At 38.6% G+C, this 19188-nt stretch overlaps 1 protein-coding gene across 1 annotated transcript; it reads right to left on the reverse strand.

The window, feature by feature from the left end:
* Positions 1–17023: 17023 nt before the first annotated feature.
* On the reverse strand, positions 17024–18472 carry NOG (noggin). The gene has a single exon (XM_053453252.1). It carries the CDS (start codon positions 17839–17841, stop codon positions 17173–17175), a length of 669 nt encoding a protein of 222 aa, XP_053309227.1. The 5' UTR covers positions 17842–18472; the 3' UTR covers positions 17024–17172.
* Between the last annotated feature and the right edge of the window lie 716 nt (positions 18473–19188).

Raw genomic sequence — 19188 nt, forward strand, 5'->3', positions numbered from 1 at the left:
GTTTCCCATCCCATATACCCCAAGACACCTTTGCGTTGAGACATTTAATGTATCACACTTGTGATTATAATATAGTTAAGATTCGGTAACTTTCCTCTGGGTAATAGTGCAGCTAATAATTTATTCGCGAAAAATCCAGAAATCTGTACTCATTTGTGTCTTGATAAAAAAAAAAAAAGCCTCTTACGGGGCTTATACCTGCTTTCCACATCCTCCTTGTTTGTAGTGGATTACTCCCATTGTACGGTTTGCGGGGTGTTTAGCCCTTTTTTTTTTTAACCGTGGCACATGAGAGAGGTATTTAAAGTCAGATGTTTTCGTACAAAAGAACATGACGAGGTGTGAGAATATCCCATATATACAAATAAAATAAACCGAGAATATGCGAATAGATTGTTATAAACTGGAGACGTTAATTCTCATCATTTTTTTCTTTCTAACCTTTTATTGGTGCAGAAAACAGGAAATAGGAAGTGGGGTTTTTTGGGTGGCCAAAGTGCCCAAACCACAATAAGTTTCACAAGACGTAGGCTGAATTTTTTTTTATCAGAAAACAGAATTCCCCGACAGCTGACATATGGTGCGGAAAAAATGATAACATTATATTTTGTTGAATAATGTCAGGTTTATTTAGGATATCATATACTCACTTACCTGCTAAAGCACCATATTTAAAAAACGTTAGTTTTTTTTTAGATAGTTTAGATTAATAGTGAAGTCGCGGGAAATGGACGGGGAATGGGGGGGGGTGTCCGGAGAGTTCTCAGGTATGCCAGTGTGCCAAATGGCCAGTTTTGTGGGAAAAAAATGGAATAATAGCATCAGAATAGCTCTGGGAAAAAAAGTCGGATTTATTAATAGCATCTCAATCTGTGAATTTCTCCCGTTTGTACAGCTCTGGAGTTTTTAAACTGATTAAGAACCTTTGCCCCATCCCGGCACATGGCGATTTCCAACTGCATGGCGGCCTCAAAGACTTAAGGCGCTATTTTTGGAGACCGTGTTTTGAGGATTACGGAAACAAAGAGTTATGTTTGGGAGTTTGGCTAAACACGTCTTGGCACATGTACCCGGGTCCCTGCGGCCAGCTCATGCGCCACCCAGGAAGGAGAAAAAATATTCATCTAACCACGTTGCAGGCTCTCCATGGTAGGAGGAATCATATGAACCAAGCCAGCCGAGAAATAGGTATCTAATCCCACACATTAGCATCCGGTTAAAAAATATGTTTACAAAATAATGTTTTCAGGCAGCTGCATATCAGCCGTTTCTATGAGTTCTCACTCTGTTATCTGAGCCCCGATCTACTAAACACCGCGACTCCTTATCATACTGCTATACTAGTGAGAAACTACAGAATGACAGAGTGGCTCGGTCATAATCACCCAGCCGGACACTCTGACTAATGAACATCTACGGAGGAACGGACTTTATTAGCATACATGTAGTTAGACAAAAACAGATATGTCAGTTCATCCGGTATTTGTTTATTTGTGGTTTGGCTGTACATCATAGGAGTTGGATTCCACTTTTTTTGACACCTAAATGGTTAAGCGTATTGACCGCTTGTTCAGCGAGAGTTCATCGGCCCCAAACAAGGAATGTCTGTGATTGAAAGCTGCTTCTCAGCCACAGACACTGACTTGTTAAGGACAGAATTCACTTTCTGTCAATGCCAGACCCTAATATTATTCCCCTCTGTAACAGGGGCCCGACGAGCACTGGACGGGGGCCAGACCCTGTTTTCACACACTGCCTATTAAAAGGTGCCAGAAGTAATAATTTTCAGTCACTCGTCCCGAGCCAGTCGTGGACAGTAACTGTACAAACGTCTATTTTTATTCGGTTTGTAAATGCCGCGGTTTTCGTGCGGAGCCAGAAGTCCGGTCCTTTATTAAGAAGGGAGGTCTGAGAGGAGCATTGGCCGGGGGTAGGCCCGGGGTATCCGTAATACTAATTAACGTCCCAATTTTAACTTAAAGAGGATCTGTCGTCTATAACAAGATTCCGCGTTATGTAAAAAGATCTATATATATAAATTTTCAAGTATTTTTGATTGATTTTTCTAGACCATTTTCTAGCCGATGAACCACATCCAACATCAACTCTAGAACCATCTCCACTCATCATCACCGGTCCAGCCCTGCCTGTGTCTGCCTCCCTCCATTCTCATGCAGTTTATACTCCATTTCATATATATATATATACACACTAGACTTGTACATTCAGATTTGTATGAATTTTTAATATAAAATGTTGGCCAATTTGGCAATTTGGACAAAAAACGGGAGGGGGGGGTTTGCTTTTTAAATTGGGAAGCAGAATTTGTTGTCCGATGCCCCACATTCACTCTCGCTCACTCTCTATCTCCGTCACTCTCTTTGAAAGTCTCCCTACCTTCTCTGCTGACCGTTTCCATGTCTCAGATCTCTGCTTCTTCTCTAGCATTCTCTTCCTCTTCTTGTTCTTTTCTCTTCTGGCTTCCCTCTCCCATCTCTGTCCACATCTCCGCGGACCTGACCTACGCGAGACGCGGAAAAGTTAAGGAGAAGACATGAGCGAGATATGATGTTCTGCTTTGATGCGCCTTATAATATTTAACAAGATTATGGTAGAAATTCAACGGAACTTTATAAAAGACGCCAAAACTAGCTGAAAGACGCTCTATTTTTCATTGAGCGAAGGCTTGGATCAGTTGGGTCTTTATGGAAATAGTGACCATTTTGGGTTTTTTTCCTGTTAAATAATGCTACTTTATATATATATATATATTTTTTTTTTAATTATAAATATTTTGCTAATACATTCTCGCAAAACCCTAAGAAAAATAATGTCAGCGTTGCTGCCCCTTTAAGGCCCTTTAAATTTCTGTGTATAGAAATGAAATAACCGTTGAAGTGCGATGTGCTTTTTTATCAAATAAATACTTCTGTCTGAGTGGATAATTTATCATTCTGACCTCTATTGTCTTTTGAAACGATCGGTACATTAATGCGCTACTCATCGCGGTCTCCGCAGAGAAAAGGATTTTTTTTTTTTAAATGCGATTTTCTTTTTTTTTTTATTATTATTATTATTCTAGATTATATGTTTGCTTTCTGAAAATGTGCGGCGCGTTCCTGTAGAGACGATTTAACGCTTCCAACCACATGCAGCTCGGTTTAAACAAACAGAAATCAGACTTAACAAACACACACACATCAGCAAACATTCCTAAATATATCACTCGGTTGAAAGATTCATCGCCGGTTTTTTTCTCTTTACACAAATTAGCTTTACGTCAGGGGGGGGGGGAGCCATTACAATGCAACGGCGCGGTTTTCTGCCCCGGAAATATGTCCGATTATTTTCATAGTGCTACATTAGCCACACAAAAAAAACCCCAGGTGTTTCTTAGCAAACAGATATAAAGGTGTGTTACCTCTCCGGCTGAAGAACCCAGGAATTCCACTACGTCAATTTTACTTCCAATGTTCCAGAAACTGATGAAAATGGTTATTCCAACTGGTAATAAATAGGATTTTTACGGTTTTTACCCCAATCTTAGGATCTTGGGGTGAATGGGCAGATTCTCTGGGTTTTTACCCCAATCTTAGGATCTTGGGGTGAATGGGCAGATTCTCAGGGTTTGTACCCCAATCTTAGGATCTTGGGGTGAATGGGCAGATTCTTTGGGTTTTTACCCCAATCTTAGGATCTTGGGGTGAATGGGCAGATTCCCAGGGTTTTTACCCCAATCCCAAGGCCTTGAGATGAATAGGTAACTTCTCCGGGTCACACAGTCAAGACGATTCCTTCATAGTCTTTGGTTTAATGAGATCTGAGCATCCTGATTGGTGATTTTTCTCGGACGGAATCCCTGCTTGAATACAGGTGACTTCATTTGGAATACCTTTACCTCCTGACCAGTCATGGTCTTCATAAGGACCATTGTCATTTGGCTGACCGACATTAACAATTAACTGTGATGGAGTTATTGAGATGAGAGTCCTGGTCATCCCGGTATCACCACGAATGGTTCAATCTTCCGGTAAAGTCAATGACATCAGTGTGTTCCCTGTCTCGCTTTCAATAAAATATCATGCTAACGCCTGCCTCGTACTTTAATGCACCAAAAAACAGAAGCCTTCAATAAAACTCTAATAAAAAGAATGGATTGCCTCCCATTGAATAATAACTAATGGTTTCCAGAGGCCAAATGAAGAGGTTGCCAGTTACTATGTATCCATCTTCCAACATTCTATTCCGTATTCTCCAGAATCAACGCTCGCAGGCCAACCGAGGATTCTGGGTAATTTTTCTCCTTTCATTCATTTTTCTCTTTTCCTTGCGTGAGCTGTTGTTCTGGGATCATTTCTTCTGTATTGGGATCATTCGTGTTATTACGATCCTTTATTTACAGGAAGAGTGTCAGCAACCACACAGCTTCCTATGACATCGGTAATAAAAGCATTGGGGATGCTCCTATGAATATTACTTTATTCATTAATTATATTTTAATTTTTAAATGGCAAAGTAGAAAAAAATAAATAAATCTTGATTCAGTCCATTTTATTTATTTATTTATATATTTATATATTTTTTTCGCCTGCTTAAAAAAAAACAAACAATATAATGCCAATGGAAATCTTAGAAGATCTGTCATTTTACATATATGTTTACATGTTTATTTGTGGATGTTAGGACATACTATTTTTAAAAAGACGGACGTTAGCTGTAATATTCCTTATGAATATAAGCTGAAATACGTCGTAGCCAAACGAGCAAATTGCCCTAAAAGACCCAAATTGTACGTCCTCAAAGGAATTTGCTCATTACTAATGAAAACCGATACTTATACGCTCATAAATCAGAAAGAATAAACCGACGTCTCTGTGCGTAATACAGAAAACTAATTGAAAAGCAGCGAGCGAAATGCAATAAAAATTCATTTTCACAACTAATTTTTTTTTTATTGCAAAAAAGAATATGTGGCTCTAATAATTTTAACAGCAGGTTATTTGAGTTGAATATAAACTCTCCCTGTTCCAGCAGCTCAACGCTGTGTTACGTTTATTACACCCACCAACAAAATACTCAGGACCTGAAAAATCTGATTTATAATTTATTTGGCAGGGTTTGTGACAGGTGTTGCGTTTCTGCCATTAATATTTTTTCCCCAAACTAAATATCCTGAAATCTAGTATTTTTATGAGCTTGTTTTTTAATATTTTACAAGCTGGGTTACGGCTACCCACACGTCGGCTCCGACAAAAAGCTCTATGGAGATCTGGGGTCCAAAAGTTCTGCAAAAGGTTTTATCCCCCCTAAATATTCAGATAAATACAGTTTGCCTGGCGCTCGTGGAGTTAATAGGATGCTACTGAAATCCAAGCATCCAACTACCTTGTACCCATTCTTAAACATCACAGGGGGGATCTAACAAGACCCCCTTATGCATGTATGGAGCGCAAACTGATTTCAATGGCAACTGATTGGCATGAGACTCAGAGGAGACAGGGAGCTGCAGCGGCGAGGCAGGGAGCTGCAGCGGCGAGGCTGCAGCTTCTCCCTAAGTGAAGTGCTTTCTTTTTAAAAAAAAAAAAAAAATAATAATGAATAATAAAGCACTCGCAGCCCTAAACGCCACAATAATATGTATAGAAAGTTAGAAACTATGAACTTAAACCCCGAGTGCGGGTCAGGCAGATACAGCGCCTTGGGCTCTTGTTTGATGTTCCGTGTTTCCGGAATATTTGGGCATCGAACACACTGCACCGATCTGCATCAGCGGGAGTAGTGCCTACAGCTCCTCATATACCCAACGCCAAAAGGATTCATTATTTGTGACGGGTATAGAAATAGCTCTTGTTCCATATGCTTAGGCCATTAACGCTTGCTATTGTTATTTAACTTACAACACTCTATTTTTCCTGGGGTTTTGTCAGTGCCGTTGTTACTGGCGGTCCCCGCTGAATACATCTGAAAAATGAATTAGACGGTGGACCATATCCTTCCTCCTGGAGCGCAGACTGAGCTCGCTAGAGCACATCAAAAAAAACACTACATTTAAAAGGTTTGTATCAAACGTAGCAAAGAGTCGCACTTCTTTCTTTTTCACAGTAATATCTAGTTTAAAGGAACGGCAGCCTCGGCATTGAAATGGTTAATCTAAACCTATACCAGGATGGTTAATATAAACTAAAAGAAAGGGTTCATTTGGGAAAACAAAACTTTGGTAAATAGAATAAAAAAAAATATAAAAAATAAATAAATTTTAAAAAACCTTAGTTTTCATAGAAACAATGAATTCCAAGAAAATTAATACGAAAAAGTTTTGCTTTTCCCCCCCCAAGATATCAAACTATAAATAACTGACCAATTGGCGACCTAAACACAAAAAAAAATTGACCTCTAGGATTTTTCTTTTTATTGGAATAACAATGAACAGGAAGGATATAATTCATTCATTAATTTCAGTTTTTTCTTCTTCTTGAACGTAATAGTGTATTCTAATGCTAAAAAAAATAATAGTTGGACGACGGTTTGATTTTAGCGATCGGATTGTTTCGAAGGAAATGCCCCACCCTCCCGAATGATAAGGAATCAGAGATCATCTATTTTCTCTTTCCTTAAACAATATTTCTTTATAATATCTGTACATTTCATAGAATACCCACGGCAGAAACGGAAAGCAAGACAATTATTTGAATCTTTGCGTCTCTGTCGAAGGTGACCCAGCTGTAACATGGCCCAATGTTCTAAGGAGCCCAGAAGATCGCCCCCCCCCCCAAACAACACCTTGAATTAGAGGTTGGTGAGCTGGCTAAAACCAGGGATGAGGAAAGATGAGCCAGACCATGATCAGCCTTATGGGGTTGGTTTGTGAGCTGAACTGATGCACCGAGGGCAGACCTCGATCCCTTTGCCTGACCAGAAGGGCTTGGTAAGGACACCAACGGGTTCCGGAATCTGGCCGAAGCTCGTTGGGTCACTTGGTCTTATACCGGGGGTCTTCTAACAAGTCCAGGGGTCTATACAGTATGTTTGTTCTACATATAATAATTATCTTATCTTGATGTTTGAGATTGAAATGTTGGAATGCTTTCATATATGATATATTTTAGGACCTTTTTCGATTTTTTTTTAGAGAATTTCCCGAGTTTGAAGGCTTGTGGGTAACTTGGCTCCATTGGCCCTTCACGTTATTCAATTTAATTATTTGAATTCATACACCTCTATTCATTGTTGGCTATAATGGTAGTTTAAAGAGGACTAGGTGAGTCTTCCATTGGCTCCCTCGCCAGCATGCACGGGTAGAGACAGCAAGCAAAGGCTTAATATATAAGGTCTCTAAAATATCAATTTCTTCCATTGACGTCAACAAGGAAGCAAACGAAGAGAGATCTCCATTATCATCATAATGTTTTCCTTCTCACATAGAAGATATAGCTGCCGCTAGCGCGTATATCCCTCTGGATGCAGACCGGCTGATATAATCGTGAAAACGTAGACTTTGTAAAGACTTCTAGATAGACAGATAAACTCCCACATGTCTTTTGGATCCAGGACAATTAAGTTGTTTTCCAAAGCTACTTATTTTTGCCGCAGATGAAAACTTAATGGCCATTCATGGTCTTCTACCTCCTACAGCATGTCAACTCTAATCTAATACACTCAGTATAGCTGTTTATTTTCCCTTCTGGACAATCTGTAATTCAGGTTATACGCTACGGATGGAATTCCCAATGAAACGTCAAGATATTTGATACGATTCACATAAATCACAAAAGGATGTGGGCTCCCTCGCACTTCAGACTGGAGGTTTTAGCTGGACTGAATTTGTTTTCCTTTGTTTTTTTTTTTTATGGAATAATTTGGTCTTTAGCCAGAAACCCAATATCTCTTCTTTTGGCTACGAAATATGCTCAATTCTCCATTATCTGTGCACACATTTCTGCAGAGGTGGCGTGATTGGGTTGAAAATCCCAAAAATAACTGGAAATATCTGCCAGGACGAGGCGTGTTACACCTTATATTAAAAGCTACTTTTGTTGCAAACATGATCAAAAACACAACTTTTTTTAAAAAAAGTAACCCACTGGCTGTCGTTGGTGTTGCTATAACATTTCGGGAAACAGAAATGATTGCATTGTGCATGGTTCAAAATGGCTGTCTGCAACGGTACATCTGTGCTATTATGTTTCAGAAGAATAACCATCAGAAACGATTTTGCCAATTGTTGAAATGTTTTAAAACCGTGGCCCGTTAACATCTGCCCAAGAGCTGAAACGTTTTCAGCAAGAAAATACAGCAATACATTATTTTATTTTAACCCCTTAATGACAAAGCCCGTACATGGCTCAAAATGCATTGTTTTCAATGGGTTTAGGGACCGCCCATTGTCATTAAGGGGTTAAAAGCAATATGTTTCTTTAAGACGTTTACCATAATAGTACATAACAAAAAAAAAGTCTATGTCTTACCTTTAATAGCCATCTTTGCATTTAATACGTTTCAAAAAGAGGAACCTGGAGACGGATTCACAACGGACGCAGTGTAGTCATAAAAAAAATTTTATGCCGCAGGGTAGAGATTACCACTCTTAGCAAGTGTCTGTGGCAATAGCTTCTGGGTATATTTAAATGAACTATTTTCTTTCAAAATACATAAGGAACTGTTTGTTTTTGCTCTGAGCTGTATACACTTAGTTACTGAGAGGTGAGAAAGTTGGCCAGGACGTAGATAAGATTCCTCAACCAATCAGAGATCAAGAAATAGTGTTTCTAATGTCTGAATAACTGTTGCGCTATTCAATAACTCTTTGAGCAAAGATGAGTTGTTAAAAAAAAAAAAAAAGGAAAAGCATAGAATGAAGAGGCAACAAGAAAGACGTCCTGGGTTCTTGGTTGGATCAGACAGCAGATGGTATCTGTAGTCTGGAAGTTTATTCCGTCATTGGTACAAAGTATCTGCAAGAAGGCGTAACTGAGGTAACATAAACTGTTAGGGAAGGTTCTACAATGAAGTGTGACGTGTAGAGAAGGGCAAGTTCTACAACAACTCCTATTTCCCATACCTGGAGATGTTCGAGGCTCAAGTATTTGGCTTAATATTGTGATTAAGTCATGGTGGTGGCATTGAGAAGGAGATGAGCAGAGGCTGGGGATACGGAATGCGTAGAAGTGGAATCGGAACGGATAGAAATAACAGAGCCAAGAAAGACAGGAGAGTCCTGGATACCTGGAAGTCTGCCTGGAAAAACCCAGACCCGTCTTGGTGTCAGTGGGGGGAGAACTTTTCTCCAAATCCCTTAAAGCATGATGCCTAGACTTACAATGCAAGTTAAGCTTGACTTCAAATATTTAGGCCATCCAAACCCCTCAGCAGGTACAACAAAACTACCTGGTTCCAAGGCAAGACAAAGGGTTGAAGTTGATATTACCTAGAAGCGAAGTGTTGGGAAATGGTGATATATTTAATGGTCTAGCCTAGATTTGAACTTAATGACACCTACATGACCAGAGGATTCTACCCACGGAGAATCAAAATGCAGGTTTATTCGGTCAGCTGAACACTCTGTTTTTGGTTATCGTAGTTCGATATAATCTCTATGGAACACCAACCTCAAGGACATTGGCGTCTCCTCCAAGGGACGATGAGAGACTGTAGCATACATGAGACACCAAAGATGCCACACACCTTGCAACATAGTAATTGAACAAAGAACAATGGTCCTCACATCAGTGTCATTATTAATTAAGGCCACCTTACTTAATCCCAGAAGATGCCAAGAGGACTCCAATCTTTATCAATTAAGAAAATGATAAACATTTGTAAGAAGGGCTATGCCCTATGTAGCCAGGTGGCCAGTTCAGACCTGTTCGTAAGGTATAGATCCTTATGTAATATCTATCTCATCAATACCAAGACTAAAATGTAAAAATGTAACGTCAAATCTCCAACACAGACTCCTGATTTGCTACCAGCTGTTTTGTGTCATTATTTACCACACAGAGTGCACTGTATTTTTTTTCATCATTTTCCCAGAAATTGTGACTTTTCTTCTGCGGCTATTCAACGTAATCTCCAGATCAATACGAACATTGATTCGATTAATAGCCGATTTATATTTAACGCGGCTCCTTCTGTTGGTATCCGCCATAAATTTCTCTTCACGCATGATTTAGTAAAGTAACTAAGATTTGTGTGACATACGAATAGAACGCCGCTGACTTGATTTATTTAGGAAAATTAGTGGACTTTTCAAAATGAACCACTTACATAATTCCCCCCCCCCCTTTGAAAAACACCTTGTCAGACTCGTGTGTACTTTTCTCCTTGCATCCATAGAAAAACGTCTAGGTTCATTTAAATGAAACTAGCCACATTTCTCGATTTTCATCGAGTGATACAAAGACTCCATTGATGTAAAAAAAAAAAAGAACAACATTAAAAAAAATAAAGAGTTTAGAATCATTTTAACACCAAATAGCCTCTGTGGGGTGCCGGGTCAAGTAGACAAGGTGAATTTATTAAGCTAACTATGTAAGCCTTAAAACAAATATATCCTAAAGTTCCAATGAGTATATTTCATGATCCTTCGTCGAAATTAAATAATAAAAATAATAATAATTATATAAAAAATATATATATATGATTTAACCCTATATTTAGATTCAAGACAAGTGAACCTCATTGGAAAGGCTTCTACTGGTCTGTTCCAAGTTGGGTGTTGACAATGAACAGTAAAGGAGTCTTGGTGAATGATGACATGCTGTTCTAAGTACTCCTTTTTTTTACTTCCCTCGTTGGCAGGACCAGTCTGTTTTGATTTACTGGAAATTTTTTGGTGTGAGATGATGTCATGAAAAGCGCTTGTTACTAGATTCAAATCTCTAGACAGACACATTTACAGGTGCTAAATAACTACTGTGTAGTTCGGCTTGGCTACCGGCTGAATAAAAACCCGTCGGCGTAAGTGGTGATTGACATCCAGCTTTCAGCCTGACTTGCTGTCATCTGGCAGACTTTGCACGGTGCAGCGACGGGTACGCTTCTCGTCTGTCCTTAACTTCTTCTAGTTTTTAACTTCTATCATCTCCACCATGCAGAATGAATGGTTTGACTGTACAAAAAAAGAATTAGAGACCTCTGCGGCTCCCAGCCGTTCTACCCCTACCACTGCGCCTCCAAATGTTCAGAGCAGTTTATGTTGCTTTTTGTCTCTGGGCTGCAAGATGATGAAGTTAACGGACATTTGGTGTCTAATTCTGGAAAACAGACATAACAGGCAATTCTGCGAGCAGATTTAAAGGTTCTGTCCCACTTTTATAACCAAATGCAGCATTAGAACCAGAATTCCTAACGCCACTGAATGCTCAAAGCATTAAAAGGAAAAAAATCTTTCATTTTTTTACATTCACAATTTTTTGCCGGGAACACTCAATCGTCACGTGACAAAAAAGCAAGCACTGATTGGTTGTTGCCATAGAAAATTAAAAAAAACTTCTGTGTTGTTTTTATGTGATTAAACCTTCAAAAGAAAGAATAAAATGACAGATCAAATAGGGTCTATTTGCATAACATACTAGAGAATAAGATGAATATTTTGTGTAAGTGGAACGGCATCTTTAAGGACATAGTGTTGCAATCTGATTTAGGTCCCAACATCTGATTTAAAGATTTATAACCTTGAGGAGATAACTCCATATTGAGGCTCTTAGCTATCATTTCACTAAGCAAAAGCACCTGAAAAACTACTTTTTTCTAAGGTTTTTATTTTTCCTCAATAAAAAGAAAATGTATAGAAAGAGCTATTCTAGTAAGAAAGTGTTAGTCTTTACAACCAGTAGTTAGCTGTTAAACCAATATGACACCAAAATGGCCCAGACCATTAAAGCCTTGAGCGTCAAGTCTTGATAGTCCTATTGAGAGGTTTTCCTTTACCGCTCATGGATAATTGGCTCACAATTTCGTTTTTTTTCTAACACGCAAACACAAAGAGGATCATTTCGGCTCCTAATTAGCAAACTTGCAGAAAACTGACAAATTCCCACAAATGTTCGCGATGTGACAGATCCGAGCTGTGTGCTCAAAGTCAACCAAAGGAGAATTCCCACCACGGTATTTATTGATACTTTATAAAACATAAATTGCTTAAAAAAAACTACTGAAAATATGTCAAACAGATTTTTCATTTTAACATTACCGTTAATATTTTAAAATACAGTCATTTTTTGTTGAATTTTGGCCTGATTACTGAATAAAAGTTTTTATCCTACTCCATTATTGAACCACCTGGGGAACCATTGGACTAACCATGGGCTATCAGTAAAGGGCATAGAAAGCTCTATTAAAAAAAAGTAGATAGCACGGCGTATATTTTAAGCAGGGGAGGAGCTTGGTGTCATGTGATAACATTTAAAGGCTCAAATTAGTCTAACGGGACAATAGAAACAAAACACGGGCCATCTACGTACCACATTTTTCTATAAACAATCCACTTTTAAAAATAAAATTAAACTAAAAAAATAAATTCAATCTTTAGGCCACTAGGTGGCACTATTTACTGTTCGGCAACAGCCTCCGCTGAGGTGTGCTGGGGGCGTAAAATTAGAAGACAGCATGTCCAATGCATGCTATCCAGTAGTGTGAAATACCAATAGATCCAGCCATGGTGTAATTTCTCCCCATAACAGCTGCCTAAAAAATAAAGAAAAACACACAAAAAATAACAGAAAGTAACCCACAAAACCCTCCAGTTGATGTGGCCAATGGGGCAGTTAGTCCCTCGGCCCACTTGCAATCGTCTTCTATCCACCCCATTAGTCTAATGAAACATTTTTACTAGTGTTCTTCAAAAAAAAAAAATGTCACTTGTATTCTACATGATTTCTTTTCCTTGACAATACAAAAAAACAAACAAATAAAAAACATAAAAAAATGCAACTTCCCCATATTAAAAACACATTGTTCTATTTGCAGAGTCCCTACATTTTTTTCCCTTTCAGGACACTCAACCCTGAGTGTTCAAGCATCAGTGACATTAAGTAAGTTGTCATTCTGCAGACTTACTTCCTTCCCATGAAAATCCGGAATTTCCTAATTAGTCAACTGTTTAATAATGAGCTGTAACGATGATACCCCCAATTATATGTTTAGGGTATTACCGTATTATGGTATTAGAATTCCACAAAGTATTTCCTGAAATGCAGACAATTTATAAAATGTGTAGGATCTGCTGACAGCAGCTTTTTTTTTTTTTTTTTTTTGGACATTTAATGCAAGTTACCCGACAATAAAACCAGGAAAAAACAATATTGTTGGGGCAATAAGGTAAAAACCTCATAAATTCAACCCCCTTCCACGGTAACAATGCCGGTAAATATCATACACACATAAATTTAATGAAAGTAAAATGTGGTGTGGACCTGCCCCGCCCAAAGCGTCAAATGAAATTTATGTTAAAAAAACTAAAAAAAATACTTTTTTGTTTTTTAAGCAAATTTATATTTTTGGAGATATCAGATTTGTTAGTACCTTCCACCAAAGAGGTAGATCCAATTGGCGAGCTGGGGTTATTACTCAAATCGGTCAAGATGGAGGACCTCAGTAAGGTATGAGTGTGGCCAGTTGGGAAATTCCATTTCAAATATTTATTTGTGCTTGTCTTGTATAGATTTTTTATATTTTTTTTATATTTTAGATATAACCTAAAACAGCTAAACTTTTCTGAGAATGTGTTAAAATATTCAGCTCACTGGTAATACCAAGATGATCTTCCTTGGCTCAATCCACAAATCATGTGGACCATTAAGACAGATGCAGACATCCCAACGCTCTCGGAAGTTCAGGGAGTCTCCTGCATTTGAATCGCCCACAAACTGCAACAGACATCCCGGAAATAGAGCGAGTGTGAGAGAGAGTTCAATTATGACCACTGGACTCGCTCGAAAAAGAAAACCTGTGTTCAGCTGTGCCTGTGTTCTGGTCGTGCTCTGCGGTGCGCCCTGATAAATATGTGATTTTTTGGATTGTGCGACCTATTATTTTGGGTTATCTTGTATGGTCCATCTGCCATTGGATGGCCAACCTAACGTCTTTCTTCTGAGTATCTTGGCAATAGACAGAATGAGCTTATGGTGCCTTTAAATCAGTCCTACACAAGTATCTCCCGCTCTGGGTCTATATGGCACGTACGTTGTCCATATCTCATTACATCAAATATTGTATGGAACCATACATGCCACCAAGTCCCAGCAGAGGTGGTAGAGGGTAATACAGTGGGGGGATTTAAACATGCAAGAGATAGACATACGGCTCCTGAATCTAAGACAAGACCAACGACTGATTAAGGTTTGAGTCTTTACAGCAGGAGAAATGGGCAGACTAGACGGGGGCCGAATGGGGCCGGTCTGCGGGCAAATTCTAAGTCAAGCTTAGGTTATATTATGGATAAAATATTAATGCAGTCACTCGACTGACATTTACTTAGACAAAAATATTCTTTGTAATTAAATTCCCCAAATATTCATTTAAGAAATTAAGTTAGAATTCACAGCATGCTTAGAAAAAATGTATTTTAAAAAAAAGTTGTTTTTCCTTAAATTCGCAGCCCCAGACTCATGAACAAGAGTCCCTTCTAATTAGTTTTAGTCACCCTAAGGTGACACAGAGGGACACTGTTATCCAACATGCAGCCTCGATTTTGAATGAGCAAATTGCGTTAATATTATATGTCAACAGGGGAGAGTGTATCCCTGTCACACAGTCCAAAACTGGGGGGGGAATGTTGACATTAAGTCTTTTTGGCCACAATCCCAGTTGCAAATACTTCTGTTCATATAATGCTAGTGTTTACACGTTAAGAAAACTTGCTTTTGGGGTTTTTTTTTTTAAAAAACAAATCCAGTGTGTAAAAAATAAAAAATAAATAAATATATATATATATAAATAAAGTGTATAAAAAACTTCTTGGCCACAAACACAGTTGGTTTTTGCATAAATTCATATGTGATGAATGGTTGATTTTAAGGTTATTTGGGCATTTGTCAGAACCTAACAAACATACATAGTATTGCTGGTTTATAAGTCCAAATACCTCAATATCCTCTTTCTTCTTGAAAAAAATGTTCGCTTGCCGCCGTCACATTAGGAATATTTGAAATGTATGAAACAGGCGCCACGCAAGATTAAATGGAAAAAAAAAAATCATAATATGAAAGGTATTTAAACTTTTAATCCTTTTACAATGAACTCTCAGAGTGGGCTGGACATATTGTTGTAAAGAGGGATAATGAAGATCCTCTATGCTACATGCAATGAATGTCCCCAAATCTCATTTAACCCTTCCTGTGCTAAATATAGGGGTGGTATTTTAAAAATGAAAAAAAAAAAAGTTAAAAAAAATCAGGAGATATTTAAACAATATGCACATTCTAATATTTAAAAAAAAAAAAGAAAAGAAATTTGGTGTGTTTGGAAAAACTGGAAATCACACTAAAAATGAATGCCTGAGGGTGGATGGGAGTGATGGGGGTTTGCAATATTACAGCTGGGCTGAGACAAAAATTGGCATGTGCTGCGCAAACCCAAACCAAATCTTGTAACATTCACATGTAGCACTCTGATTAACCCATTAGATGCTGGGATGCACCACTAGATAACAGATTCAACATTTCACCTAAAACCTATTTAGACCCCACATCTGCCCCTATCCTGTATGCATTTTATACAACACGATGGCATAGGTGGTTGCTATGAAAATAAATGTTAACCACTAAGCTAACTGCCATGCCTCAGCCACAACTTTAACCTGTCCTGTAACCTTTACTGTTTGTGAAACCATGAAACCGGACTGTCAGAATCACCCATTAACCCCTTAAGTGACATGCTGAAACCTCCTGGCAAAGGTGCTGTGAATCTCTCACAAGGGAATTGACCTCATCTCCTCTCATGTCCTCATCAGTGTAGAACTGTGCATTGTACTTGATTTTAAAAGACAACCCAACAATAAGGTCCTCTACTTAAGTCAATCATTGCTTTTAATCACTTATGAGATAAAGGAAGCTGTCCCTTCACTCAACCCATCTCTAGAACCCAAGCCGATACTATCACCAGGGGTGACACCTTTCATGTTGACTTTGATGTCCTCCTAAACATCACCTCTCAGGTAGTCTAAGTGTGCCTACTTATATTATCAAGTGAAAAGGGGGGCTTCTGTCCAACGTAAAGACATCATCACAAAGTGTTTGGATTCCACATGAGGGTAAAAATAACAGTGCTTAGAGGGGTTGTGCTGCAATTGAAGGCAATGGTGTAAGGGGTCAAGTTTCAGTAGCAACCCACCACAATGGTAGGTGTGAAGGACACGTGTAGTCTACCAGAAATATCACCCCCCACTCCTCCTGCAACACAGCCCTGGGCAAGTACAGAAGCCTGGTGTCTCTGATGCCCCAAAAATAATTTCAATGCTAAAAATAAATAAAAACAGAAAAATAGATCTTCAACACTAGCAATCATCCTTGTGTTCTCTTAAACATCTAGAACCCAGGTTCGCTACAATGTAACTTAAACAGGACAGGAGATCAATAGTTTAATATTTAGTGGTTCTCTTTAATTCTGCACTTTTTAAAAACTTTACTACAAGGGGGAGGAATGGATAAAAAATAAAAGAATAAATAGCATTTACAAGAATCCTTACCTATGTTTTAATGTGTTCAGTTTATGCACAATAATTTGAAAAATATATATATATATATGTTTTTTTGTTTTATTTCTGTAGATTTCTTTTGTTGTAGTCTGAGGTCCATCAAAAAAATGCAGTTTTCCCAAATAAAAGGGGGAAAAAATATTCTATATTAAAAGTTATTTTTTTTAAAAAAAAAAAATCATAAAATAACATTTTTAAAAAAATCTTCGCAATGCGAAGTGCTCTTTGCATATAAATACACATACAATAGCCAAAAAAATATTAAAAAATATAATAAAATAAAATTAAACACAACCAGATTGCTAAACTTGGAAATACAGTAGACACTGGTTATTTAAAAGAATAATACTGACCTTTTTAATAGTAATTTAGACTGACACCATATATACACACATATACATTCCTACATTATACAGTGCACACAACATTAACCATAAAGCCATGTCTTTTGCAATAAAAAATGAAAGTCTTTGACAGTCTTAACATGAGCATTTGCACTCAGATATGATAGGGTACTGGATAGGAATCCATTGGCACCTTTGAAGTAACCTGCGTTGACATCTCCACCTTAAGATGGTCAAATGCATCGACTTGGCAGCTTTGCAAACCATGCCTTCTGGTACAGAACAAGACCTTTTACTGTAGCAGCTGCCCACTTTCACATAACGTGGCCAAAACCTGGTCCCTAGGTCATTCCACGTGTATAGGACGGGGCAGTAGGAATATGCCCATACCCACATTTGCAATTTTCTTCTGAGCTTCTTGCTCAACTTGTGCTTCTTGCCCTGAAGACCTTCATAAAACTCCAAACCTTTGATATCTGCAGGCATTGCCCCAGAGGGCTTCTGCCTGAGAAGGAGGTCCAGCTCCCCAAGGTCTTCCACACCAACCCTGTCCTCCGGTAGATTGATGGCCATGAAGTTTGGGTCAAAGTGACCAGCCATGAGTGTCCTTAGCACTGTCTCGTTAAGGTCTTTCTCCTTAGGGTCAAAAATAGGATCCGGATGCTCAATAAGATCCACCAGTGGCAGGTTTTCACTAGGAGCTGGTCTGATGTGAAGATAATGCTGACATGACCCTTGGTCAATACGAAGTCCCAGAAAGACCACCAGGGCATATATAGTCACAATGCACTGAGGATGATACATGCTTATCACAGCCACACACTATGAGAAAAAGAGTTCTCCTCTTTTTGCCAAAGATCATAAATAATGCATCAGAAATATTGGGGGGAGGGGTGAAGGGGGTCAGTTATCCCAGGTATCCAGAGGCTTCAATGCCACCACCTTTCATTGCAGTCCACAAGAGCTCTGATTGTGGATACTTGAACAGTCCCAGCGCTCAGCCCCTAATGGCACCAGCTTGTCTGCCTGCAAGGTCCAGCCTCCCCCTTGTTAAATATTCTTCACTTTCAGCTGGATCACCATGGTAACCAGAGACTCAATTTCTCCAAGAGTGAAAGGAGTATAGCAGGGGAGGTGTAGCAAGACACACAAAAAAAGTCCCAAATGAAGTTCTGGTTTCTTATTTTTTTTTTCTTCTTTTGCTACTCCCAAGGCTCCTTTGGTTTAAAAGCCACCAGGGGAATCTGCAAGGTCCTTAGAATTGTCCATGAATTCCCTGCAGACTATGTTCTCCTGGCAGGATCTGCTGAGGTCCTTGCTCTGTAAGACTCCTTCAGTGCTCTGTAGTAATTCTGCAAGACTGGAGAGCTGTACCTTGTCCCACAGCCTGCTTAGGATATATTAGCCAGGCTCCATACGGCTGTGATGTAATTCATGTTTAAGTAGTGTGGTAGCCTGTGGTCAGGGTTGGTTGCCTGGATGACACCTCCCTCTTCTTTTGAGTGGTGGACCTGAAGAAGGAGGAGGGGGTGTCTACTCCTTAAAGACTACAGCCAATGGGATTCCGGCGCCCTCTGGTGGCCTGAATCAGCATGACCATTGATACAAGTTCCTAATCAGATACATTGTCACAAATGCCTTACACCCTATCGATACAGAATTCTGAAAGTGAAAACGCTGCTTATTCTACCTATTTGCAAGAATTAAGATAACTAAAACCAACTAGTTGTAATAATTTTTGTTTTCAGTTTAACAAATATAATACTCAAAATAAATGTTAAAAAATCCATCTGTGTAGCAGAATAACCATAAGTGAATGCATATTATGCATAATGAGCAATTTATTACATATATATAATATTTTAGTAAAACCTGTGTACATAAATGTAATAATTCAGTGCTTGTTTGTGGTGTATTGCATGCTTAACATACAAAAAATCCCCTGTACATAGTGTACTTGTATCTATGCAATAATCAGATCTAGTTTAACCCTAAGCGCACTAATGTGTACCACACAAGCGTTAATACCCAACGCAAGTGTGTTAAAAAAATAGCATTTTTAAGAAAGAAACAGAAAAGTGTATAGAAACTGACTTTTATTAAAACAGGTAATCCCTCTGTCACCACTCACAATTAAATCAAGTGTAACAA

The sequence above is a fragment of the Spea bombifrons genome, chromosome 13 (assembly GCF_027358695.1).
Source record: "Spea bombifrons isolate aSpeBom1 chromosome 13, aSpeBom1.2.pri, whole genome shotgun sequence".
Classification (NCBI taxonomy): Eukaryota; Metazoa; Chordata; class Amphibia; order Anura; family Pelobatidae; genus Spea; species Spea bombifrons.